Source organism: Pipra filicauda, unplaced genomic scaffold (assembly GCF_003945595.2).
Source record: "Pipra filicauda isolate LSUMZ 115617 unplaced genomic scaffold, ASM394559v2 scaffold15_size4787011_pilon, whole genome shotgun sequence".
In the NCBI taxonomy this organism is placed as follows: domain Eukaryota; kingdom Metazoa; phylum Chordata; class Aves; order Passeriformes; family Pipridae; genus Pipra; species Pipra filicauda.
Genome location: NW_024104096.1, coordinates 1178212 through 1196110, shown reverse-complemented (window position 1 = coordinate 1196110; position 17899 = coordinate 1178212). Strand labels below are relative to the sequence as shown.

The 17899-nt window shown below is 48.5% G+C and overlaps 1 protein-coding gene across 1 annotated transcript; it reads left to right on the top strand.

Annotated features, from left to right (window-relative positions):
• The first annotated feature begins 11853 nt into the window (after positions 1-11853).
• HHEX (hematopoietically expressed homeobox) lies at positions 11854-17168 on the top strand. Its single transcript, XM_027711017.2, has 4 exons — positions 11854-12232; positions 13837-14015; positions 14270-14320; positions 15930-17168. Exons 1-4 carry the CDS (start codon positions 11854-11856, stop codon positions 16161-16163), a joined length of 843 nt encoding a protein of 280 aa, XP_027566818.1. The 3' UTR covers positions 16164-17168.
• The last annotated feature ends 731 nt before the right edge of the window (positions 17169-17899 follow it).

Below are 17899 nucleotides of genomic sequence, written 5' to 3'. Positions count from 1 at the left end.
TTTGGGGCTTCTGGTGACAAAGAGAAAATGAAGCCTCTGAATTTGATCCTCTTGCATCGTCATTACTTTTCAAATGAGGCAGGCCCTCAGCCAACTGACTGTTTTCTTGCTTTTAACTGCATGCATTTTAACAATATAATGTAGATAAACTTATACAGCTTTCTCAACAATAGAAATAAATCACTTCAGTCTGTTCATTACCACACCTGAGTGAATTTTTCTGCAGTAACTAAGGCAATTACACACAGTCTAAGCTAATGCAGGAGAAGTTTGGAAGCAAAGCTATGACCGAAGTGAGATATTGTCAATCTAAATGATGAAAGAAAGAAACCTCAATGACAAAGCCATACAGATGAAATCATATGACACATTTTGCAGCCAAACACACAGAACAAGAAATGAAAGCAACTCATGATGCTATCAGAATTATGGGCCAGTTTTCCCTCCCTCATGGACTGGAGCAACTGGTGCAGCCTGTGGGGAGAGGCTCTCTGCCCAGACAAGAGTGGCAGCCACAGGGCCAGGGCTCGCTCCCTGTCTCACCAGCCTGCCCTCCTTTCCTTCCTCACCAGCTGCCATCCTCTCCTTTCTGTGTGTGCCTGTACGGCTCTGCTCATTTTGCTTGTCAGTCAGGACAAATTGAGAAGTCTGAGGAGAGACTGATAAACCAGCAATTACAGAGCAAAGTCAACAAGAAGAGATGGCACCATGCTGGCCAGTGGGCGCATTTGTTCAGTGAGGGGAGAGAGCTCCAGGAGCAGATACAACTTTCACAGCACAGATAACAGGTTTCCTCTTGACATTAGTCCCCAACAAAGTTGATCCAACCTGTAATATCTGCAAAATCAAACTTTTGGCTGAGCCAATAAACCTAGCCATGCTGAAGCCTTAAAATATCCCGTTTCAGTCTTACACTTACACTTTGCTGTAAACATCATGTTATAATATCAGCTGGATTAGATCTGATAAAAGTGTCCAAAGAGGAATTCAAAAGTGTTGTAGCCAATTTTTGGCTTAAGATTACATTTTTTAAACTTATAGGCATCTGTTGACATCTGTGCATCTCATTAGGAAAGGAGCATTAGAGCTGCTTTACTAAGACAGGCCATTAACTCCAATGTCTTCTTCCTGTCAGTGACCAGAAGAGGCTACTGAGGGGAACTGTGTGAGAAACAGTCACCAGTGGAGAAATCCTTTCCTGCCTTCATCAAACAGCAGTGTAAGGGCTTCCTGAGCCAAATGCTGTGGAGTAAGCTACTGTGTTTAATACTCATCAATGTACCTATCGTCCATTAATTTATCTTCTCTTTTTCTGAAACCCTTTGTACTTTTGGCATCCAGCGCTTCCCATGGCAACAAGTTCCACAATTTAATTATACACTGTGTGAAAAAGTACTTCCTTTTGTTTGTTTTAAACCTACTAGAACAGAATTACAGGATGCACGACAGAATTGCACGGGCAGCCTTAAATGGGAAGATAATGTGGAACGACAATGGAAAATCAGCCTCAGCACAGAGAACTGGAAATTGGCTTTGTTTTTGCTTTGCTCTGACCACCAGTACAAGGTTAGTTAGTACTTCCTATCGCTCTTCTCCCTGTCATAAATAAGCCAATTTACCTGATTAGTGTGAGGAGTTAGAAAACAATCTGAGCTCCCTACAGAAATGGCAATGTTTGTTAGAAAGACCAGGTCCAAGGTCTTCCTTTTCACTTAGGGCGGAAAATGTGTGCGGACTGCTGTGCTGAGCAAGGAGGGCCTCTGAATTTGCATTTGAATTTTCCAGGTGATGTGACAGTTAAAAATGTCAATATGATTTGGGGTTCTTATGGAGACACACCACAGGGAAAGAGCAAGTGAGTCTCTCTTCTTGGAACTGACGTGTGGTAGCATCTGGAAAAGGTGAGTGCAGTTCTCCGCACCTCATTACCAGGAAGGCAAGTGGAGGAAATTCAGAGAAGAAAAGTCAACTGTAGGTATATGCTTGGAAGAACTGCCTGATGAGAAAAAGTACAAAGAGCTGACAGCATAGAGTTTGCTAACCAAGGCTTAGAGAGTACAGTGACATAATAACTGTCAACTAATGTTTTAAGTGTAAACCTTCAGGAATGAGAGGAACTAGGTTAATGTGCGACAAGAGAGTAGCGTAAGTAATGACAGGCTTAACAGAAAGAAAATGTAACAATAATACTTAGTCACTCCCAGCTTTGCCCCATGTCTCAGCACTTAATGCTTGCCAGGAGCACACAGGTTATGATGTTCTCACCCAGTAGAGAGAAATGTGGGCACAAAGTCATCAGTGCCATTGCCCTCACTATGAAGAGGCACCTGAGCCACCTACTCATGGCAAAGGAAGCAGGTACAGTTGGTGCCATTGAAGTTGTTGCTTATGTGTCAGAAGACATATAAGCAACAATTCTGTTGCTTGTATTCAGAAGAACTGTTCATGTTCCATTCACACTGCTGTCTGTGGCAAAGCTGGCAGGACCTTGATTTAGGTGTTATCTGGAGTCTAAGCCGAGGTGTAGGCAGATATGCAAAGGCTGATCCTGTTTGAGCTTTATTCACAGTCTCTGAGTATTTCTAAGGAACTATTATTCATGTCATGAAAGCCACAGTGAAACCGACATGTTCAAAGCCCGTATGTGAACTAAGTATGAAGAAAATGCAACAGGCAAAAAATGAAAGTGCATTGGATTGCAACAGTTTCAACTGCAGCAGAGTTTGAGGAGTGTGCATTGTGTGGCAGACCTGGCCAACAGGACTTCCTTCTGCTGTTTTCTGTGATTTTATGGTTATCTACAGCATCCTGACTCTTTAGGAATTTACACTTAAGTGATACAGACAGAGGCTTAGGCAGGCTGTGGTGCTCTCTCCCAAACAAACCCATTTATCTATAGAACACACTTATCCTGGCTGACTGACTTTTACACACATTCTTACAGTTTAATATTTTACAGGTGTCAAATGGGTGCTATGGAGCCTACATAAAGAGCAATGTCATGTCTACCAATAGATTCAGTCCTGAGGGAAATGTAACATGATGTGAAAGAGGCAAAAACAATAGAAAAGCAGTTTAGGAAGCCACAGAAATTAAGTGATGCAGTGACAGCTCAGTTTAGGCACAACTTAAAATTAAATTGTTTATTTATCTTCAAAAGTAGAGTGCTCTGACTACATTCTGTAATCACAGTCCAATTAAACCTGCCTTTACTTATGGTCAGATTTTCAGTTCATCCGAGACTGTAAAAGACCTCCTTTCTTCAAGAACAAACCTCCTAGAAGGTCATGTAATGGCAAAAGTCAAGAAGGGTTCACAGTTCCTCTCAGATTGTCATATATTCTTCAAAGGTTAAATGTGAGTTACCTCTACCTTCAGTTTTAATTGATCATATAATGTTAATTAATCCTAAAATGTTAATTTGCATTACCTTTTTAAGAAAACTACTGGAAATGTATGTATTTCACAAAGACAGATTACACAAATTTAAAACACACAACTACACAGAGGGCAGCATAGAATCCATTCTTCTAACAGGAAGGTATTTCTCCAGTGAATTTCTAGTACATGTTGGTAATATTATACGAGGAATAATTTTGGTAGATTATGATTCTGTAATTAACGGTCTCCCACTATCTACAGTATCTCTGAAGCCTGTCCTGGTTAGCAGTCTGCTTTCTACATCTTCTTTCCAAATATTCTATGCATCCAGTGAGTCTGAACAGATTTTTAAAAGGCCATTTTTGTTCCCATGCTGATTGTATCTTTGGCTGTACCTCGACATGTGAAGAACCATGTGGATTGGCATGTGACTCATATGCCTAACTTTGGATGAATGACCCCCACAAACTGCATTGCCTGTTGCTGCCTTGGAGTCCCTGGAAGCCGACATGCTTTGGAATGGTGGGGATTCACTGACAGTGCTGGGGAAGAGGAGCCCCAGTGTGGGGCAGGATCCCTCTTCAGGCATTTCCTGCATGTGTCTGCTCCAGCAGATGTAGGTGCAGGAGTGTGGACTGTAGATCTGCCTCTGAATTACTGTTCTAATTCAGCAGCTGAGCTGCACAGCTACAAGCTGTCCATCGATGAGGATGCAGCACTAAGCTCTGGGTTGAAGTCCAGCTGCCTCTTCTCAGCAGCTGTGTATCACCTGTCCGTTGGCTGAGGATACTATTCAGGCACCTATTTACAACTTTTTATATTAATTTTGAGGTAATGTTTTAAAGTATGCATTTTAAAATAAACAAAGTAAGGTCAGAGGTCAAGATTTGGATTAGCATCTGTATCAGGTTGGGCTCTGATGTCATGGTTTGACTTCAAGGAGACATCTGGACTATGGTTTAGATTCTGCAACACTAAAACTTCTATGTCTACACCTATAATTTCAGACCCCATTACTAGGATGGGGTAAGTTTATGGTCAAACTAAGGAAGGACTGAGAAAGAGCAGCTGTTCTGAAGGTTAGTCAAACCCAGTCCTTAAAGTCTTAGGAAAGAACTGCAATGTTTTGAATACAGATTTTAGATATATATAGATTTTGTATTGGCGTATTTATTTTCATGTCAAGAGAGGATTTTTTTTGTTGTTTTGCTTTTACCAGAAGTAGTATAATGAGTCCAAGTTGGGTTGTGATTATTGCCATCCCAGCATATATTGTCCCAGTTTCTATTCAGGAGTAATTGTGTTTGCTATTGGCCTGACTTCATACCCATCAGGAGAACTGTACTCTCAGCTGCACAAGCATTTCCACAGGTTTCCACAACCAGCACTGCTGATACAGAGAAGCAAAGCATATAGCTTTGCTGTGTACACAAGAGCTCAAGCAAGACAAATTTCCTGACCAGACTCCAGGGAAGAAAAATAAAAAACTCCAAAAGCCTATGGAATAATCTCATGGAGCATGAGAAAGCCTGCAGCTTTGCAAAAGCATTCCCCTTTTTTCCAGACTCTGAAAGGACTTGAACAGTGACTTGCCTGACAGGTGATTATTGCTGGAGAGGGTGAATGAAACCAGACACATCATTTTAGAGAACCAACAGTGTCGAGTCCCTGTCACAAAGCAGAAGTCCTCAGCAGCATGTGAAAAATAATCTCTGTGCAGCTGAAAGTGCCACTAGTGCTCTGGGGCACATTTTGCCACAGTAAAGAAACTCCACAGTGTCGTCAGACCCAGTAGTAACTCTCCCAACACCTCTGGCATAAACTAACAGAGAATAATTGAAACAATGAGCTCCCCTGGACTCAGAGACTCGAGGTTGGGTACTGTCTGTGTCTAATGCTGCTCTTTTATCAGTTGATTCTGGGCTACGCAGTTTCCACTATTGGGAGACCTCAGCTCAGGGGCAAGAGAGAGAAGGGGAGATATCTGCCATAGGGAAAAGCTATTATTCCTTCCATTTCTGCCATTTAATAGTACTTTATGAGATATTTTCACGTGCAACCATCAAGGCATATTCTGTCATTCTGTTATGAAAAATACATGATTTGCCTATGGAAATCATCAACTTCAGTGGACTCCAAACCCATTACACGAGTTCTGAATTTGTCTCTAAGGCAATTCCTCCTCTAGCCTTCTAGAGCCAATTCTACCCAAGTATTTTGGCTTCTACCCATGAAAATTAAGCCTTTGAAGAGTTTCTGCACCTGAGAGTCTAGCAATCTATTTTTCAGATGAGGACAGATTTCAGATCCATCCTTCTAACCCCACTGTTAAACAACCATTAATAGTTAGCTAGATGGTTATTGTAAGCTTCTATATTTGGCTATTAACAGCAACTGCATGTGTATCTGCTCCGGATAAAACAAACCTATCTAGGCATTGATTTTATGATGCCAAAATGATAAAGTTTGCTAAAAAATGTAGAGTGAATGTGTAAGCTCTGGAAAACATTAACAAAAATAACTAAGTAACACTCCCTATTCATACCTAATTCCTACTGACATCAAATTTAGCTGTGTGTACTTTGGACCCATTGGAACTGTTACCGTGAAAAATCTTGCTGCATGAGTCCTCTTTGAAATACACAATATTTTGTATTCTGATTACTCTGTAAAAAAAAAAAGAGGATGTTTTGTCATCACTGCAGTTTAGGCAGATTCTCCATTGTCTGGTATCTTGTTATAGTCATTTATATCAACACAGAGTGGGTGTACAGTAGCCAGCAGTCTGTGTTAGCAGCATTTTATATTCAGCTTGCACTTACGTAAATGATTGTGCAAGATGTGAGAGACAACTCAGCCCCTGGGAATTATATATGGGTTTGGGTGTAATCTTTATGTGTGTAGCCAACACATAAGAATATAGAGAAGTTTTAACATGTTACAGTTACCATCATCCCAAATAAATATAATTAACCAAGCAGCTTTCAGTCACACTTACAGGAAGGATTCAAAATAGCTCACTTTGGTGGCAGATATATAGGAAATATGAGCCTGTAAGGAACAATATATTGGTTTGTTCTTCATAGCATTGTTCACCACATTCTCATAATGGTCAGCTAAGAAAGTCTTTAGACCAAGGAAGGACTAGAAAAGTGCATTCCATAAAACATTACAGTCCATGTAGTTTAACAGGATGCCTCTTCACAACTCAGGAGAAAACTCCGATGAATTGTGTCACACTTCAGCTGAATTAAACTGGTTTAGAGATACTGGTATCACTATAATCACTGAGACAGCCCAGTCCAGAAAGAAAGTGGTATTACACTGTGTTTATAGTACAGGGCCATGTGTTCTTTCCTTTTACCACAGAGCCATAAATGCTGCATATCCCGCTTTGCAAGTCAAGGTATCCCAGAAGAGATATTAATGATATTGGGGGCTACAGGAAATGGAAGCACCTTAACAATACGTTCCCCTGAGGGTCTGTCATGTGGTGGCTTGGAATTCCTTGACAAGACTCAAAAGCACCATTACTTTTCTGTAGCTTTTTTTTTCCCCCTCAGAGCTGGTGACAGCATATAGGAAAAGCACTTGCTGGTGGCAGCATGTCTCACGCACACACATGTTCGATGTCAGGAAAGAAGAACTCTTCAAATCATCAGAAAGGTAAACCAAGCCTATGGGTGGCTTAAACATTCACGAGGTGTCTGTGACTCTCTGCAGAGGTTTGGGATCTTTATTTTGCCTGACTGTAAGCCACAACCCCGAGTAAAAGACCAAAGGAAGAACTAAGAGGCAACCCTAGCCGACTTTTTGCTGGTTGCTTTCATCCCCTGAAGTTTTCCTTTTGGTGGGGCACTGCAGGTTTTCAGTGCAAAACAAGGATGTCTAAAGGCCAGCAAGAAAAAAATCTGCTTTCCTCTAACCCAATGCTCAGAAACAGCTGAACCAGTTTTCCTGAAACCTCAAACATACTCAGCATGATGCATATTCCCTTAGGATATAATTTTTTTTCACCTGTATGATTTAAATTTGGCAAAATTGTAGAGATGTATCTCTGTTGAGAATAATAGTTCACATGTTGTCCACCCCTTTTTAGACCAAGATTTGTCTTGTTCTGCTACATCTAATGAATGCCTTTATGACTGACTTGCCTTAATATTTATTACGGTTGTAACTCATTTATTAAATCAAATCATGATGGTGAGGAGGAGGAAGATGTAAGAAGCAAATATCTAACAGATGAGTTATCTGGAAGAAGGCAGCACCAACTGACATCACCCGGCAACGTGCAGTGCCTCTGTCTGCAGCAGTCTGGCTTCCACGGCACTAGGAAAATCAGAGAGGTAAACTCCCTCCTATTTCCTCCTTGGAAGGTGTTCAAGTCTGTGGCCTCACCTCTCTTGGAAGAGTCTTGAAATATTTTCAATAATGGGAAGGGATGGAATGGCTGCAGGCTGGATCCTCTCGAAAAGTGCCCTGTAGCATTAGGGAATGACGCTGCCGGTAGCTCACTCCAGCTGTTAGAAGATGGACTTTGCTGGATTGCTCACTAATTCTGTACTGCCAAACACAGTTTTTGTGGCTAGGAATGATCCATCTCTGTTGTAACTCTTCTGAAGTCTGCAGTGTCACAGAGGGTGCCGTTATGGGTGAGACTCAGTTTAAAGAGCAGAAACGAGGCAGGTACGCGTAGTGACGGCAGAATTCACAAGGCAAAGAAAAGTGTTCTGTGCTTCACTTATAAATCATGGATTGGTCTATGTATTGCCTGAAATAACCATCCCAGGAATTAGGAATCTTCTGTTTATCAGGGTGTCTGTCGCAGGTAACGAGGGGTGCAGTGGAAATATCACTTGGCATGTGTCACTGGTTTTGGAAGCACTCATTCGCTCATTTTCCGACACTGGGGGGTTGTGGTTTTTATTTCTTTTTCTTATTATAATTATTTTACTTTAACGCACGGGCCTGAGGACAAGCCAGCGCAGCCCAGCGCCCTCTGCCCCCAGCCGCCTGCGCCCCCCGCGCCGTGCGCGCCCGCGGTGCCGCCGTCCAGGTGTTTCGCGTTACCGCCGCCCCGTAAAACCCGGTCACGAACACGGTGACACATAAACGCTAAATTAAAGTGCGCTGCGCCCCCGCCCCGGGGCTGGGGGAGGTGGAGACCCGACCACCCGCAGCCGGGCCGCGGAGCGGGACCGGACCCCGACGCGGCCCCGCAGCCCCGGCCGGCGGGAGGCTCCAGAGCCACATCGGAGTCAGTGCCGTGCCCGCTGCCTCCGGTAAGCTCCCCATCGCCCCTCGAGGCACCTGTGGAGCGCCTCGCGGAAAACTGCGCCGGACTCCACGCAGGACAAGGGCTGGGAGCGGGAGGAATTAGGCTCAAAGCAGCCGACGAACGTGGCTGGGCCAAGCTTATGGCACAGCCCGGGGGCACCGTCCTGCGAGGCCGCCGTGGCAGCATCACTCATGGGGCGGCCAAGCAGCAGCCGGTGGCAGCCAGGACCCCGCTGCCTGCCCCCGGGGAGCCCGTCCGACCCCGTCCCCGCCAGCCCCGGCTTGGGGGTCGCACGAAGCAGCACAGTCGCACTGGCTTCCCCCGGCCCGAGCTGCTCCGTCTGTCCGCCCCGCGGGGAGCCCGGCGTTTCCCCCGGCACTGCCGTCGGGGCTGGCAGCCGGGCCGCCTGGAGCAAGTGGGGGCCCTGATTGTTATTATTATTTTTTCCTTAAGCTCAGAACTCCTCGAAGGCGGGGGATTTCACGGAAAGTGAAGGGGAAGACAGGGCCCCGAAGTTATTGCACAAAATAATGAGTTCTCCAGCCGATTCCTTCGGGCTGAGTCTGTGCCAGTGCGGGGATGCACACACATCCCTCCCCGCTGCCCTTCAGAAGTCCCCAGATTAGCAGGAAAACTTGGGGTATTTCAAGTGCATACCAAGAAAATTAATGTCAAAGAATTTTTTTTTTTGAAATTTTTTTTTTTTTAATTCGGGAAAGGAGTGTATTTTCTCTCCCTCCCGAGGTTTTTCAAACAAATTGGAGAGCTTTCCAGAGAGAACCCGGAGAAGAAATAATAGAAATATTAAAGCACTGTCTTGGTTGCCCTGATCTACAGCACCTTACTTTAAATGACCATTAGACTGTAAAATCCGGTCAAAACCTCATTCATCACAACAATATTGGTAAGAATGTATTTTGCCGAAGCTGCATTATCTCCCTCACGACAGAAACTACAAACAAAATGTATGTTCCAAGCGAAAGGGAAAAGGTTTTATTTAATCCAGAAAATAATTAAAATCTCATGTATTTTTATTGGTTTTAGTATCCAGCAGAGTGAAAATATTGAAACTCCGAGACCCCTTGCATTAAAAAGTCACAACTGTTCTATTTTATTAGTTCTGACTGTGTGAAAAAAATTATAAGGACAACATTGAAAAAATCCGGGTTTTAGAGCCCCGAATGGCCGTAAAAACAATAAAATCAACTATAAAACCTGCACTAGTGATATTAAAAAATTATGTAGTTCAATAAATGTGACATTTCATGAATGCGGATTTAATAGTCTCCAACCCGTGGAAGGAGGAAGGCTGAGGTCTAACAATTGAATTTGAAAGGGGCGGTGCTCTAGAACTGCAAAATTAAGTGCTTCATTTTTCTTGTTAGGGATTATGCAGTGGTAGTGGAATGTAATAACTGTGCCATTAAAACTTCCTTTTAACAAGGCCTATTGCTTGTATAAAAGTCAGAAAAGAATAATCTCTTCCTCTATTTATTTGTTTTCCAATAATACAGCAAAACTTTTTTTTTCTTTTTGCATAAACTTGTTCTCAAGATTTTGAATCGACAGCTTGTAAAATATTGTGGAGGCCCTCCATTCTGCTGCCTCGTATCATGCACGTCGTTATTACAGAGGGCAACGGGTCAGCGGTTTACTGTACATTTATTAAGTAAATCAAGCTGCAAATCCAACACTTCCAGATGAAAACATTAACTAAACCCCTTGGAAAGAGCAATGCCTGGGAGACTGAGCACAGAGAGAAAAAATAATCAAAACTGTCAGCTCGCTTTACGTGTACCTGATATTTACAAGACACAAGACCACGCTTTAAAGGTGAGTTTTGGCATTTGCTAACAATGTAAAGAAAAAGAAACCTCAACCTCCCTATATTATTAAATATATATATATATATTTCCATTTCACCAACACCCTTTCGTCTTGCTCTGAGCCTCCTAGTTATTAAGATCTTCGTGGGTTTGAACCGGAGACCTTTTTTTCTTCTTAAGAAAGAAAGAAAGAAAGTTAAACCAGCACCTGCTATTCCCTAACAGCTTTCCGTGCTCGCTGTCAGCCCGGGGGCGTGTGAGGGAGACAGGGGACGGGCGGCCCGGCGGGGTCCGCGGACACACAGGGTGCACCTGCCGCCTCCGCTCCCACGGAGGGGGAGAAGGCGGTGCCGCCCACTGCCCTAGGGCGCGAGTCCCCGGGTGGTTGACGGGGCGCAGGTAGAGCGGGAGTCGCTGCCCCTCCCGCACCTCTCCCGCCGCCCCTCCGCCCAAGTCCGGCCGACACTGCGCTGTTGGGCGAGGGGCGGCCCGGCAGCGGGAGCTCGCGGCGCCCGGACGGAGCGCACGTCCCTCCCTGGGGGCGCCGGGGGGGCAGGAGGAATCACAAATTTTAAAAATTAAATCGATGGTGCCCAGGTGGCGCTGCTCGGGCCACCACGCCGCCTTCCCCTCCCCGGGCTGTCGGGGAGCGGGTCTCCATCCCCGTCCGGGGGCGGCCGCCCCCACCGCCTCCCAGTTTGCCGGCCGGGGCGCGGAGCAGCGCGGCGCGACTTCCTGATTCTCGGTCTCGGCCCTGTCCTAGGGGACGGGGCAGGAGCCGGTCCAGTCCCGCCGCCCACACGCTCCCGCCGCCCCCGCTTTCCCGGTCCACGCAGTCAGGCGGAGCGCCCTCGGGGACCTTTGCAAAGGAGAGGCGCGAACCGGGTGGGGGGTGCCCGTCCCCTTCTCCGCCTCCTCCCTCAGTCTGTGTCCGGGCCACGCTGCCGGCGTCAAGCAATCTCCCGTGGCGAAGCCCGAAAACTGGGTAACGCTGTGCCCTGCGCGGGCCGAGGAACGGGAGGCGGCGCGGGCAGCGCCGCGCCCCCTGTGCCGTCGGGGCTCGCCCCGGCTCCCCCGGGCTGCGGCGGTGGTTGATTGGCGCCTCAGGGAGTTCGCTAGGGGAGGCGGGGGGAGTGTTTGCCGGCGGGGGGTGGTTTCCCCCTTCCCTGGCCGGGCTCATTGGCCAGACGGCGCCGTGGCAGGAAGGGGACAGAGACCACGCGGGCTCCGCCCCGCGCCAATAGAAACCTATCGAAGGGTAACCCGAGCCCAGAGAAACCCGCGGCGGCGGTGCTAGCACCCAGAGCCGCGGTCGGCTTTCCGCAGGGGCGGCCGGGGGCGCGGGGGTGCGCGGGCGGTGACCGCGCCATGCAGTACCAGCCGCCGGGCGCGGCGCCGGCGGCCCTGGGCGTCGGCGTCCCGCTGTACGCGCCCACGCCGCTGCTCCAGCCCGCGCACCCCACGCCCTTCTACATCGAGGACATCCTGGGCCGCGGCCCCGCCGCCGCCCCGGCCCCCCACTCCCTGCCTGCCCCGCCGCCGCCGACTCTGCCGTCGCCCAATTCCTCCTTCACCAGCCTGGTGTCCCCGTACCGGACCCCTGTCTACGAGCCGACCCCCGTCCACCCGGCCTTCTCCCACCACCTCGCCGCCACCTACGGCACCGGCGCCTACGCCGGGCCCCTCTACTCCTTCCCCCGCGCCGTCGGCGACTACGCGCACGCCCTGATCCGGCAGGACCCTCTGGGTAAGCCATGTGCCTCCCCTCCGCCCTCCCTGCGTGCCGCCGCCCCGCGCCCGCCGTCGGGGCTTGGGGTGAATGAGAAGTGCGTGAAAGCTGCCCCCTTCCCCGCCCGCCCCACTGCTTCTCTGCGCTCCTCCGGCTCCCTCCGGCCCCCGTCAGATTTACAGTAAATTAAAGACGTGCCGCGCTCCGAGCCTGGCAGCGAGACCACAGTGCGCGGCCGCGGTGACTCAGATTTGTTTTCCTTCAACCAAGTGACTCTGAGAGTATCCTTAGTAATGTCGCGTGTGGTTTTAGTGGGGAGTTTTAATTGTACTGGGAGATCGCATGGCAGATCTCACCCTTTTCCTGCGGATGACTTGAAAAACAGCCGGGAGGCCGGCTCCGCTCACTGGGGCCCCCGCGGTTCCTCCGCGGGCTGGGCCGAGCCGGGTCGGGGCCCCGGCCGCCCCTTCTCGCCCGTGGCCGGGGGAAGCGTCCCCGCTGCGGGAGCCGAGCCCCGCGCCAGGGCTGCAGCACTTGTTCTTAGTGATTGCAAAACTGGACCTGACTCACCACATTTGTGCAGTGAAAGAGACTGACCCTTTCCGTTCATACAGGAAACCTTGAGCTCTCGATAGGAGTAAATCTGGTTTCAGAAGCTGTTAAGTGTTTTCCTGGCCGCCTGAAGCAGGCTCTTCCTCGGGAGTCGTGCACATTGCTGATTACTTTATCGACATCCTCAATACAGACAAATTCAGGAAACACTCGACTTCTGATAGCCGGGATCCGTTTTTCTGATATTGTTCATTTCCTCTGTGTGGGATGTGACTTTATGACAGCTAAAATAACCAGTTGCTTCCTATTTTTTGAGTCTGTTTTGCACCAGAATTACTAAAGCCTGACGCAAGCAAAATCTCGAAAAACAATGCAGCGAATTTCAAAGGGTGCAGGCAGCAAGACAGAAAGACAAACAGTGTGACTCAGTGGCACTAGCCAGAGCCTCCTGCCCCGGGACGCGGCGGCCGCTCCGCAGCGGGGCTGGATCTCCGGCGTGTTGCCGCCTGCGCCGGCTCGCCCCTCACCACTACCCCGGGCCCGAGGCTGAGCCTGGCTGGCACCCTGCGGCCTGTGGCGGGCAAGCCCCCAGCCAGGGGTGGGGGAATTGGGGGCACTTCTTCCCAGAAGCCCACTGCCGTCGTGTTGGCGCATCCCCCCCCGCCCATCCCCGCGAAGTCCCCTCTCCGCGGGGATCTGGGCGCTGACTTAGAGAAAGGCAGACGGTTGCTTTGGGGCATCGCAGTAAAAGAGCAGAAGGAAGCAAAGGTCTTTTTTTTTCTTTTTTTTTTTCTCTCTTTTCTTTGCGAGATAGACCAACAGGAAACACATTGACGGAAATGTTGCCAAAGCCCGTAGACTTTAACTGGTCTCACTGCTCGGCGGAGGGGAAAAATCAGAGAGGGGAAAGACCAGAGTAGGAATTCGGGGAAGTAAAATCAGGCGAGGGAAATTAGCGAGCCCTGGACCCGGCGCGCCTCCACGTCTGGGCTCGGGCAGCAGCTGGAACTCCGTGGTCACGCGTGTCCGCGGCCAGCCAGTGACCCTCGGCGTTGTGCCTCTCTTTGTAGGGAAGCCGCTGCTATGGAGCCCCTTCATCCAGCGGCCGCTGCACAAGAGGAAAGGGGGGCAGGTCCGCTTCTCCAACGACCAGACCATCGAGCTGGAGAAGAAGTTCGAGACGCAGAAATACCTGTCCCCGCCGGAGAGGAAGCGCTTGGCCAAGATGCTGCAGCTCAGCGAGAGGCAGGTGAGGCCATGCCCGTGCCCTGGGGAACCGCACCCCATCCCCGGGCAGCCACTGGGGCTGGCGGCACCGACCCCGTTCCGGTCCCCGCCGTGCAGTTGCTGTCGGCGCTCCGCTCCCGGGGCCCCGGCCAGCTCGGGGGCTGCAGGGAGGAGGGAGGCGGCAGGCTCTTGCTTTCTGCTCGTGGCTCGGGTAGGGCTCCCGGCACTTACTCGCTCCAAGACTACCCCGTGCCTCCTCTCGTTGTCGTTGCTCAGGTCAAAACGTGGTTTCAAAATCGCAGAGCCAAATGGAGGCGCTTAAAGCAGGTACGTGGATGTTTCTGTTTCTATAGAAATAAGTATTTTAATTGTCTTATCTTATGCCGTGCTGGCCTATTCCAGGTTGTATGCAGAAGTCATCTGAAAAGCTGTTTAACCTCTTCACCTTGATTAAAAAGACAAATAGTCATGCTGGAATCCATGAGGACTCGTTCAGGCAGCACTAACGTTAAAAGCTCCTAATGTAGTTCCTATATCAATTATGCCCGTCTTTCACACACCACCTATTAAAACTCCACGCTAATTGTTTTGTAAACCCATATGTTGTTTAGGCAATTAACGTGGGGAAGATAAGTAATTGTCAGTAAATTACTTAGGGTTTTTTGAGAACAGTATTTACTGGTGTTTTAAATCGCCCTCTCTTAATAAACACAAGTCGATTTATTTTGCAAACGTTGGGAGAGGGAGGTACAAACACCTTGTTTGTTTTGAGGAGCCGCATGGAAAATTGAGTAGCTTTTACTTTTCGTTCACAAATAGTTACACTGTGTGAGGCTGAGAGATTAAAGCATTTTCCCTTCCCTTAGATATTGTGCTCAAGCAGATAATTATTTTTTTTTACGGCCCATAGGGCCCAATCCTGCCTGGCTTGGCAAAATCAAGGTCCCTTGGCTCAAATATTTTTGAAAAATCCCAACATTGTGGCCTGAGTCTGGCTTCAGTAAGTGTGACACGGATGGCTGAGTTTTACTGGCAAATCAGCCTTTAATATAAAAGTAATAAGAAAAGAAAAATAATCATAGTACCACAGTCTAGATGAATTTGTTCTGTGACCTTCATCTGAGTTAACCTGATCTTCAGTTGATTTTTTAATAAAGTCACATTACTCTGGCAAGAGGCAGGCTGGGTCCCCGGTGGGGCCCAACTCATGCCGCAGTGTCCGGAGAGCTCACTTGGGATCTCAGCCATTTTAAGTCATTTCCTCCTTTTCATTCAGTCACATCTATTTCTCCAAGCCTGCACGGTTATATCATGGGTACGTGTCTCTGCCTGCTTTCTCTTAAGAGTATCATTTCATGCCCCCTTAGGGGACTCGGCTCTCTAGACAGCTGCCGACACAGGGCTACTCTTACCTTCAGAGACTAGGTTTTGGTTAGGTTTGGGTTTAGTGGTGAGTGTTTTAATGTTGAGTTTTAGCTTAATTAGTAATTTTTTCCCGTTTGCTTTTGGGCCACTGATGGATTCAACCTCCCTCCTGTTGCTGTTGGGTATAATTAAAGAAAGATCAGGGCAGGAGGAAGCTGTGTGTCGGTGTTTGTAGACTCATAATAAACATTTGCTTTGCTAAAGACAAAAGTTCAGAGGTTCCTGGGCTCCAGCAGCTCCTGACTCTTTTGAAGTGGCTGCGATAACCATCGCCAAGGAGCCTATTCACGGCAGCAGGCCCTGTGGCTGTGAGGGACTGCGATCAGAGTCCTTGCCCGGCCCTGTCCCACTCAGGCAGGTTTATAGGCAGGAGGCCCAGGGAGGTAGCGGGACACCTGCCTTTTCCTGCAAGAAACCCAGGGTGGTTTTCCCACACAGCACAGCTGGAATTCCCAGGCCTCCTGTCTCTGGGCCTCGTATTTCTGTATCAAGCAGGCTTCTTTCATTGCAGGAGAATCCCCAGGCCACCAAAAAAGAAGAAGTGGAAGGTGCTGACAGTCACGGTGACCAAAGGCCGGAGAGCTGCCAGACTCCTGAGCAGAAGGGTAAGGAGGTCTCTCTGGATGGCTCGCAGTACACCCCCTCGCCGGCCTCCCAGGAGGACCTGGAGTCAGATGTCTCTGATGACTCTGATCAAGAAGTGGACATTGAAGGCGATAAAGGCTATTACAATCCTACCCATTAACAGCCCCATGCAGAGAGTGGACCCTAACTTGGCTTGCACTTTACCAGGGGCTGGTTTGAAAGAATATTATGCTACAGGAGAAAACTTTCACCGTTAAACTGAAAGAAAAGCATCACCAAATAGACTCGTTTTATAATAAGCAGAGAAAGAAAGATGTATTTTCCGCAAACAATCCAGTTTTGGAAGATCTCTAGTTTGGTTAAAGGAACATGGTTTGTATTTAATTATTTGTAAGATATATTTGTACAATAATCAATGTTCTAACTGGAATATAATCCTGCACCCTGTCCTTAAGGTGGCGGGGGTCGGGGTGTGTCTGAATCAGCTGCTGGTGGTGATCAGGCAAAACTCTCTAACTAGTGTGGAAGTGAGTATGGATTGCAGGATGAAGCCCTTTGTATGTGTAAACAAATGTCATTTAAATAGATTAATTTAAACGCCCTTCACAAGCAGAGAAACATGTTCTGTGAAATAGGGAGGGATTTGGCCATCCCAAGAAGTGCCTTATGCTCACACCCTTTTATATGCCGTGGTGCTCTCTACTGAGACATGCCTCCATTTGTCAGGTAGAGTCTTTGGACAGATTCATTTTTCCTCTCGTGTGAGATGAAATGTGCCTTCTCAGATTTTTGAGAACTTTGCCTCACAGACTGAATGGTTCCAATTGCAGAATAAAGCCCCACCCAAACAAACATCTTTTTCTCCTTTAAAATCTCTAGCACTAGTTTTTTATGGATTTCGTATTTGAGAAGAAAGTGCAGGGAGCGATGGGGCCCTGCTGCAGGAGAGAAACTGGCATCAGGTGTGGGGGTTAAGTGGGAAGATAATGCCTATCATATACATATCTGCTTCTGTACATACTTGTTTTCTTTAAAAGTCTTGCGGTTTTGTACCTCACGTTGTTCATATTTTGTACATATTTGTTCATTGTTAAAAAAAAGGCAAAACCTGATATTTAATTTTTGATGGACATGTCTGTGAAATAAACCTAAACTCTGCACCACCTGCCACACTGGCCGTTCAGTTACTGGTAGGAGAAAACCCAAACCACCTCTCTGCCAGCAATTGTGTTGTAACTGGGCTTTTCCCTCAGTGCAGTGCTGGTGGCCGGCCACCCCACAGCCTTCTGAGTGCCCTCGGTTGCGGGGATTTCACTTGGGCTCGCTGCTATTTTTTTTTTTTTGCTGTTTTTCAGCCTGCCACCCCGCGTTTTGGTTTTGCCTCTACCCGTGCCCGCGCGGGAACGGGCTCTGCGGCGGGAGGAGGAAAACCTGGCCGGCGAGCCCAGGCTGGAAGCTTAGGTGTTTACCCACGAGTCGCCCCGATCCTGGGGGGCCGGGGAGGGGGAGCGGGCTGGAGGAGGAGCAGGGCCGGCGGTGCCTGCTTGGAGCTGGGCATCGACCCCAGCCGGGGCAGCCGCTGACCCACCTGAGTCAACAGTGGTTATTCATCGGCCTTTCTCCGAAATCATGCCGGCCCGGGGAAGGAGCACGGAACCTGGGGTACGGGAAATGCTCCCAGGAGCGAGTATCCCGGGTGTGCTCCCGCGCGGGTATTCCTTCCCCCAGGCGCCGCAACGAGCACCCGGGGAACAGGGACCTAGACCCGGCCAAGTGCCGCAGGGGCTTTTAGTGCCAAGGAAGGTTTTTAGAGAGCAGCAAGTGACTATTGCGACTGATGAAGGGGATACCCCTCAGAGAAGCCAGGATGTTGCGTCTAAGCGGGTTAGTACTTCT